The sequence below is a fragment of the Mirounga leonina genome, unplaced genomic scaffold (assembly GCF_011800145.1).
Source record: "Mirounga leonina isolate KUSES-001 unplaced genomic scaffold, KU_Mleo_1.0 Mir_150, whole genome shotgun sequence".
In the NCBI taxonomy this organism is placed as follows: Eukaryota; Metazoa; Chordata; class Mammalia; order Carnivora; family Phocidae; genus Mirounga; species Mirounga leonina.
In genome coordinates this window covers 25,345,773-25,355,476 of record NW_023270374.1, presented here as the reverse complement: position 1 = coordinate 25,355,476, position 9,704 = coordinate 25,345,773, and the positions used below count along the sequence as shown (strand labels likewise).

At 42.8% G+C, this 9,704-nt stretch overlaps 1 protein-coding gene across 2 annotated transcripts in view; it reads left to right on the top strand.

Moving 5' to 3' along the window:
- CDK5RAP1 (CDK5 regulatory subunit associated protein 1) overlaps positions 1-9,704 on the top strand; it is a 37,377-nt gene that overhangs the window by 9,401 nt on the left and 18,272 nt on the right. For both annotated transcript variants that reach the window (XM_035006111.1, XM_035006110.1), the window contains exons 6-9: positions 2,023-2,233; positions 3,833-3,953; positions 7,117-7,347; positions 9,320-9,417. In XM_035006111.1, coding sequence (XP_034862002.1) covers positions 2,023-2,233; positions 3,833-3,953; positions 7,117-7,347; positions 9,320-9,417 — 661 coding nt within the window. The remainder of the gene's footprint in view (positions 1-2,022; positions 2,234-3,832; positions 3,954-7,116; positions 7,348-9,319; positions 9,418-9,704) is intronic.

Here is a 9,704-nt window from a genome sequence, read left to right as displayed (position 1 = left end):
CTTTCTTTCTTTCTTTCTTTCTTTCTTTCTTTCTTTCTTTCTTTCTTTCTTTCTTTCTTTCTTTCTTTGAGACAGAGAGAATGAGAGAGAGAGAGCACATGAGAGGGGGAAGGGTCAGAGGGAGAAGCAGACTCCCTGCCGAGCAGGTAGCCCGATGCGGGACTCGATCCAGGGACTCCAGGATCATGACCTGAGCCGAAGGCAGTTGCTTAACCAACTGAGCCACCCAGGTGCCCCTGGCCTATCCTTTCTAGAGTCTAATGTGGCTTATGGCAGCATAGAGTTATGGATAGGAGAGAGTTTGGAGTCTGAAAGAACAGCATGAATTTATAGCATAGGCACTTTTCATCTTGACTCCTAATATATGCCCAAGTGAAGATCTAGATCTGCACTGACCAGTATGGTAGCCACTAGTCACATGTGTTTATTTAAATTTAACTAAAATTAGGGACCCCTGGTTGGCTCAGTCGGTGGAGCAAGCAACTCTTGATCTCGGGATTGTGAGTTACAGTCTCATGTTGGGTGTAGAGATTACTTAAAAAAAAAAAAAATCTTAAAAAAATAAATTTAAGGGGCACCTGGGTGGCTTGGTCGGTTAAGCGTCTGCCTTCGGCTCAGGTCATGATCCCGGAGTCCTGGGATCGAGGCCTGCATTGTGCTCCCTGCTTAGCAGGGAGTCTGCTTCTCCCTCTGCCCCTCACTCCACTCATGCTCTCTCAGTCTGTCTCTCTCTAAAATAAGTAAATAAAATCTTAAAAAAAAATAAATTTAAGTAAAATTAAATAATATTAAAAATTCCCTTCTTCATTCTCACTAGCCACCTATTGACTGCTCAGTAGCCACACTTGACTAGTGGCTATTAGTTTGGACAGCACAGATAAAGAACATTTCCATTATCTTAGAAAGTTCTGTTGGATAGCTCTGATCTAGATAGCTGGGAAGCATGTTTCAAAAATGAATATTCTGTACCCTTTTGGTCCCAGAATTTAGTTAATGTATTTAATTTAATTTAATTTTTTTAAAGATTTTATTTATTTGACCGAGAGAGACACAGCGAGAGAGGGAACACAAGCAGGGGGAGTGGGAGAGGGAGAAGCAGGCTTCCCGAGGAGCAGGGAGCCCGATGCGGGGCTTGATCCCAGGACCCTGGGATCATGACCTGAGCTGAAGGCAGATGCTTAATGACTGAGCCACCCAGGCGCCCCAATGTACTTAATTTTAAAACAGGCTGTCCATTGTGGAATAATTAAATTAATTTCTCTTGATCAAGGGTTCAAACATATTTGGAGCATATCCTGTTATACAGATTAATGTACTAAGTGATGTAGGAGGTTGCAAGCATTAGCTGAAATCTTTCACATCAGTTCCTTCATTATAGAAGCCCCTGGCTATATCTTTGTTGGGAATTTCAGAAATTCCCCCAATACTTTGTTTTTTTATTGTGGTAAAATATATGTAACATAAAACTTACCATTTGAATCCTTTTTTTTTCTTTAAAGATTTTATTTATTTATTTGAGAGAGAGAGAGAGAGACCACGAGTGGTCGAGGAGGAAGGGAGAAGCAGACTCCCTGCTGAGTGTGGGGCTTGATCCCAGGATGCTGAGATCATGACCTGAGCCAATGTCAGATGCTTAACCAACTGAGCCAACCTGGCGCCCCTAGACTTTGAAACTCTATAGCCAGTTCCTGAAAAAAAATTTTTTATTTGGAGTACCAAGTAAATTTCAATTGAAAAAAGAGATGGTTCATGTCTAGAAATGTTTCTGGGTGATGGCTTAATTTTTTCTTGGCATTTAATTGAATTTCTTTAGTTGCTTGCTTCCTGTGGTTTTCTTATATAGGAAGATGCAGGTTCTAGTGCTATGGAAGTATTGGGCAAATTTGAGGAGCGATGAAGCTAAACTCTTAGCGAGGTTTCTGTGCCCTTGTCTCTGACCTTAGCTAGAGGTAATGTGTACTGAGAAGTAGCCATGAGACCAGATGAATTTGGGAACAGGTGCCTTTTTTTTTCCCCTCCCAGGCTGCATGGCTGAGAGATTAAAGGAGGAGATTCTCAACAGGGAGAAAATGGTGGATATTTTGGCCGGTCCAGATGCCTATCGGGACCTTCCTCGACTGCTGGCTGTTGCTGAGTCAGGCCAACAAGCTGCCAACGTGCTGCTCTCTCTGGATGAGACCTATGCCGACGTCATGCCAGTCCAGACAAGCCCCAGTGCTACTTCTGCCTTTGTGTGAGACACTGCCCAAGAGACAAGGAGTGAATTTCTCCTTTCTCACTTTTATTTATTTATATTGGGGGGAGCTGTAGAGAGAGAGAACGCGCACATGAATGAGCTGGGGGTGGGTGGGCGCTGGGGGTGGAGAGGGACAGGGGGAGAGAGTCTCAAGCAGACTCCGGGCCGAGCCCGATAAGGGCTTGATGTCACAACCCTGAGATCACAACCTGAGCTGAAACCAAGAATTGGATGCCCAACAGACTGTGCCATCCAGGCGCTCATTCTTTCTCACTTTTAAAATAATGTTAAGAGGGGAGGGGGGTGGGAGGATGGGTTAGCCTGGTGGTGGGTATTGAGGAGGGCACATTCTGCATGGAGCACTGGGTGTTATGCACAAACAATGAATCATGGAACACTTCATCTAAAACTAATGATGTAATGTATGGGGATTAACATAAGAATAAAAAAATAAAAAAAATAAAAACAAATAAATAAAATAATGTTAAGGGCAGGGACACCTGGGTGGCCCAGTCGGTTAAGCGTCTGCCTTTGGGTCAGGTCATGATCCCAGGACTCTGAAGGCAGACGCTTAACCAGCTGGGCTACCCAGGCGCCCCTACTTACTCTTTTTAGAGAGAGAGAGAGGGAGAGAGAGAATACCAGGGAGGGGTGGAGGGAGACAGGAGAGAGAATCCCAAGCAGACTCCACGTGGAGCTCAGAGCCTGACTGGGGCTTGATCCCAGGACCTTGAGATCACGACCTGGGCTGAAACCAAGAGTCAGACACCTGACTATGCCACCCAGGCTTCCCAATTTATTTGGTTTTATGACCTTATTTTAAATGGTGAACATTTCTTAGGTTATTAAATTTTCAATAACAGAGGTTGGCAAATTGGCAAAAAAAAGTTAGAGCATGTTTTTTGTAAATAAAGTTCTGTTGAAATACAGCCATGCCCATTTGTTTATATATAATCTGTGGCTGCATTTGGTACTACAATAGCAAAATTGAGTAGTTGTGACAGGGACTGTATGGTCTGCAAAGCCTAAAATATTTTCTCTCTGGTTTTTTATGGAAAGTTTGCCAACCTGTCATTTTAACGGCTATCCCATACTCCATTGATAATTTGAGGCTTTCATATACAGGATGCAAATGGAAGAGAGTGATTTCACTTAGATACCATAATAATTGGATCAGGAATGAGTGAGAAATGTGGAACCCTCTGTCTTAAACCTGAGGTTTCTATTCATTATACACATTTTATGATATTTATTTTTTTCTGGTCTAGATATAAAACGTTCAAACAAAATATTTATATTTTATATATATGGCGTATATATAAAGGCACCCCATTCCCTCGCCAGTTTGCTCCCTCAGGGTAACTGCTATATCCACCAATTACAATGTGGTTTCTATCCTGTGATTAAATACTGGTTTTTAAAAATAAAAAATGTTTGCCTTAAAAATGTCTCAGATTGGTCCAGTGTGAGTATGGTGCCAAGAGGATTCAGAGCCAAAGGATAATGCCGAGGGAGCTATGACCTCCTCCTTGGGTGGGAGCAAGGCATCCTACTCCTGTTAGTCCTGTTACCAAGTTTTGGTGCTTTTCTCCCCAGGTCTATCATGCGAGGCTGTGACAATATGTGCAGCTACTGCATTGTTCCTTTCACACGTGGCCGGGAGAGGAGTCGCCCTGTTGCTTCCATTCTAGAGGAAGTGAGGAAGCTTTCAGAGCAGGTGAAAAGTTCTCCAGGCCTTTGTCTTCTAAGCATGGTTTTAGGAGGATGAGGAGAACCTTTCTTGTTTTCCTGCCTGTGCTATCTCTGAGCTGTATAAGTTTAGAACCCATACCTGGCCAGAAAGAAATACCTGGGTGAATATCTTTGATTTGCTGCTTATAAATTATAGGCAGATCCATGTGAAGTTTGCTTAGGAGGCAGCACAGTGGAATGGAGAGAGCATGAGTTTAGAATCAGATAATTAAGTATGAATTCTGGCTGCAGCATTCTCTGGTTTGGTGCCCTGGTCACTTAACTATCATCTTTGAAACAATTTCCCAATCTATGAAAAGAAGATAAAATAGTAACTTCCTTGATGGGCTATCGGAAAGATTGTTGTAGTTTAAATGTTTTTTTTTTCTTTCTTTCTTTCTTTTTTTTTTTTTAAGAAATCTCCACACCCATTGTGGGGCTTGAACTCACAACCCTGAGATCAAGTCACATGCTCTACCAACTGAGTTGGCCAGGTGCCCGTGTAGTTTAAGTTTATTTTTTCCTAAAGATTTCTTTATTTTTAGAGAGAGCGCATTCGTGAAGAGGGGGAGGAACAGAGGGAGAGGGAGAAAGAGTCACAAGCAGGCTCTGTGCTAAGCACAGAGTGTGACATGGGGCTTGATCTCACAACCCGGAGATCATGACCTGAGCTGAAACCAAGATCAGACACTCAACCGACTGAGCCACCCAGGTGCCCCTAAATTTTTTTTTGAAGATTTATTTATTTATTGGGGCGCCTGGGTGGCTCAGTTGGTTAAGCATCTGCCTTCGGCTCAGGTCATGATCCCAGGGTCCTGGGATTGAGCCCTGCATTGGGCTCCCTGCTTTACGGGAAGCCTGCTTCTCCCTCCCCCACTACCTCTGCTTGTGTTCCCTCTCTCACTGTGTCTCTTTCTGTCAAATAAATAAATAAAATCTTTAAAAAAAAAAAAAGATTATTTATTTGAGAGAGAGAGAATTGGGGAGGAAAGGGGCAGAGGAAGAGGGGAAGGGAGAGAATCTCAAGCAGACTCCCCACTGAGTGTGGAGCCCACCGGAGGGCTTGATTGCAAGACCCTGAAATCATGAGCCAAAATCAGGAGTAGACTCCTGAACTGATTGAGCCACCCAGGTGCCCTGCCCCTAAATGTTTTTAAACTACCTGGCACATAGTAAATTTTCAGAGAATGATTTATTTGTCCATTATAGGGGAACTTCCCAAATATCTTCCTCATTTTTATTACAGAGCCAGCTTACTAGTTGAGGGACAGAGAATAGATGAGGGTAGTGAATCCCGTCAGAGGCCAGAGGGGAGATAACTGTTTTCTTCCTTTTGGGAGCTGGTCCCCGATAACTCTAGGCCTGGATCTTCTAGCCCTGAAGAGGAGGACTGTAGATGGGAAAATGGAGCTTTTCTTCCACTAGAGTCTCCCTGTTGCCTTACTTGCTTGGCTCAGGAACTGTGGGAGCTAGCCCCTGCTCTAGTTTTCAGTCAGCAGTTTGTCTCTGTTCTTACACTCTGGCAGTGCTCTCTTCTCATCTCCCATTCCCCAATTCTCAGTTCCCTGATTTGGTCTCTGGCTGCTCACAGGCACTGTGAGGTATTCTCCATACCCTACCTCTCCAAGTGCTTCCTGGTCTCAAGTTGTCTCCTTCTTCCCTTCCAACTCCCTCACAGTACCAGAACTTACTCTTCAGGATAGAGACATTCTGTTTATTGTTTTATTTATTTATTTATTTATTTTAAAGATTTTATTTAGTTATTTGACAGAGAGAGAGAGAGAGGGAGCACAAGCAGGGGGAGCGATAGGCAGAGGGAGATGGAGAAGCAGACTCCCCACTGAGCAGGGAGCCCAACTTGGGGCTCAATCCCAGGACCCTGGGATCATGACCTGAGCTGAAGGCAGATGCTTAACCAACTGAGCCACCCAGGTGCTCCCAAATGTCTTATTTATTTATTTATTTATTTATTTATTTATTTATTTATTTATTTATTTTTAAGTAATCTCTACACCCAACATGTGGCTTGGTCTCACGATCCAAGAGTCCCAGGCTGTACCAACTGAGCCAGCTAGGTGCTCCTCAAAATTTCTTCGTTGTCCAAAATACCTTGTTTTTTTTTTTTAAAGTTTTTATTTATTTATTTGAGAGAGAGTGAGAGAGAGATAGAGAAAGAAAACGGGGAGGAGCAGAGGGAGAGGGAGAAGCAGAGTACCCACTGAGCATGGAGATCTCCATGGGGCTTAATCCTGGGACTTCAGGATCATGACCTAAGCTGAAGGCAGATGCTTAACTGACTGAACCACCCAGGCACCCCTGTCCAAAAATACTGTATTGCTTTTTTTATTTTCAAACCAAGGTCCAATCAAGATTTGTGGTTTTGGGGCGCCTCGGTGGCTCAGTTGTTAAGTGTCTGCCTTTGGCTCAGGTCATGATCCAGGGTCCTGGGATCGAGCCCCACATCGGGCTCCCTGCTCCGCGGGAAGCCTGCTTCTCCCTCTCCCACTCCCCCTGCTTGTGTTCCCTCTCTCGCTGTGTCTCTATCAAATAAATAAATCTTTAAAAAAAAAGATTTGTGGTTTTACTTGGTTTTTATATTTCTTCAATTCCTCTTAATTTAAAACAGCCCTTTCACTCTTTTGTTGTTTTCTTTAAATGACACATTAAGTTTTTGAAGAGCTCAGATACGTCTGGATTTGTCTGATTGCTTCTTCATGTTGTCATATAAAATATTCCTCTGAATTCTGGTAAACTGGAAGTTAGGTATAAAAGCTTGATTCAAATTAGGCTAAATATTTTGGGAAGAATATTTCATAGGCAATGATTATATAATATTCAATTGACAGAATGCTGTCATAATTTGATTTATGGTGTTATAAATTAACCATTATTATTGAACATTGAATTTATGTCCAGGTTTTTGCTACTTTAAAAATGCTTTGAAGATAATTTTTATTTAAGGTTTTAAAAATTCTGAAGTTCAGTTCTTCAGACAAGATGACCAAATGTGAAATTATTGGTTAAATACAGAATAGAATACATTTATGGATGGCTCTTGGTAGGTTCAACTAATTTCAGTTAGTGATTTGGCATGAAACTACCAAAAAAACTTTGATTTGCTTCCGATGTATTTATTTTCCCTTTCTTAGGGGCTGAAAGAAGTGACACTTCTTGGTCAGAATGTTAATAGTTTTCGGGACAGTTCAGAAGTCCAGTTCAACAATGCAGTGTCTACTAACCTGAGCCGTGGCTTTTCTACCAACTATAAACCCAAGCAAGGGGGCCTTCGTTTTGCTCACCTTCTGGATCGGGTCTCCAGAGTAGATCCTGAAATGAGGATCCGTTTCACCTCTCCCCACCCCAAAGACTTTCCTGATGAGGTGAGTATCGACAGTGAACTGTGCCAGGCTGTTACCAGTATCCTTAAGTATGCCAAAGGCTGGACCCAGTGGGAGGCAGCAGTCCTTGAATCTTGTTCAGGGGATCTTGTGTATTGCTGTATTGCCCTTTAATTCCACCAAAGATTTAAAGTCCACCAAGGTGGGGCAAAGATGGGACTGATATATTTAAAAAAATTTTGTCTTCAAGGGCATCAAGGTCAGATTGTCATCTTCATCTATAAAAAGGGATTAATAATAACCTCCTGCTTTAGGTTGTTGGGAAATAGGTATAATGTATGGAAGGTACTTATCAAAGTGCCTTAGCAATGCATGGAATGTATAGCCCACATGTGAAACCTTTTTTTTTGAGTTTTTTGTTTTGGTGAAATAGCTGTCTTTTGGACCCACTCCTACCTTTTTGCCACTGGATTATATTCTTATTGAGTTGTAAAAGTTCGTTATGTATTTTTTTTTTTTTTAAAGATTTATTTATTTGAGAGAGCGAGAATGAGAGAGAGAGAGAGTACATGAGAGGGGGGAGGGTCAGAGGGAGAAGCAGGCTCCTCGCTGAGCAGGGAGCCTGATGCGGGACTCGATCCCAGGACTCCGGGATCATGACCTGAGCCGAAGGCAGTCGCTTAACCAACTGAGCCACCCAGGCGCCCTCTTTATGTATTCTTGATATAAATCCTTTGTCAGTATATTTTTTCAAATATTTTTTCTTAGTTCTAGTTTCTTTATTTTAAATATTTTATTTTTTAAAGATTTATTTATTTTAGAGCGTGCAAGTGAGGGGCAGGGGGAGGGATAGAGGGAGAGGGAGAGAAAGACTCTCAGGCAGACTCCCTGATGAGTGCAGGGCTTTACTCCAGGACCCTGAGATCATTACCTGAGCCAAAATCAAGAGTTGGGCACTTAACTGATTGAGCCACCCAGGTGCCCCTTAAGGATTTTATTTTATTTTATTTTATTTTTTTAAAGATTTTATTTATTTATTTGAGAGAGAGAGAATGAGAGACAGAGAGCATGAGAGGGCGGAGGGTCAGAGGGAGAAGCAGACTCCTTGCCGAGCAGGGAGCCCGATGTGGGACTCGATCCCAGGACTCCAAGATCATGACCTGAGCCAAAGGCAGTCGCTTAACCAACTGAGCCACCCAGGTGCCCAAGGATTTTATTTTTAAGTAATCTCACACCCAGTGTGGGGCTCCAACACAACCCTGAGATCCGGAGTTGCACGCTCCACCAACTGGGCCAGTTCCAGTTTCTTGATGGTGTCTTTTATTTTTTAATTTTTAATAAGATTTTATTTATTTGAGAGAGAGATAGCGAGATGGAGAAGCAGGATCCCTGCTTAGCAGGGAGCCGGACATGGGGCTTGATCCCAGGACCTTGGGATAATGACCTGAGCCGAAGGCAGATACTTAACTGACTGAGCCACCCAGGCACCCCTTGATGGTGTCTTTTATTTTTTACTTATTTATTTATTTTTAAAGATTTTATTTATTAATTTGAGAGAGAGAGTGTGAGGGGGGGAGGGTCAGAAGGAGAAGCAGACTCCCCGCCGAGCAGGGACCCCGATGCGGAACTCGATCCTGGGACTCCAGGATCATGACCTGAGCTGAAGGCAGTCGCTTAACCAACTGAGCCACCCAGGCGCCCCATGATGGTGTCTTTTAAAGTGGCTAATTTGGAAGTTAGATGAACCAAATACCATTTTTCCTTTTTTGTCTGTGTCAGCGCATGGCTTGAATTTGACCTCTGCTTGCTTTTTTCACTTTTTGAAAGCAGAGATGCCAGCAAGTGAAATGTCTGGGACAGATAACATGGCTTGAGTAAAAGTAAAGGATTTGGGTAATCAGCCTGTTAATTACTTGAAAATTAACCTTGGTAGAGAAACAGTGGGGTTGGTATTCCTTTCTGCAGGATTCTTTGGTGAGACTTTGATGACCTTTAATGTGTTCTATCTGATCAGGTTCTACAGCTGATTCATGAGAGAGACAACATCTGTAAGCAGATCCACCTACCAGCCCAGAGTGGAAGCAGCCGTGTATTGGAGGCTATGCGGAGGGGGTCAGACTTGCTTGGGGAGGGGGCATCATGTACCTTTCCATGTTTTCTTAAGGACCACACAATGTTTAAAAACCTAGTATAGTGTGTGGCACATAGGAGCTGCTCAATAAATTTGTTACATGAGTAAACTCATGGACATAATAACTTGCTTCTGTTTACTCCAGAAGTGTAGACTAAGGACTGAATCACTCATGTCATTTATTTAGCATTTCTTTTTAAGATTTATTTATTTTAGAGAGAGAGAGAGAGGGCATGTGTGGAGGGGGCAGAGAGTCTTAAGCAGACTC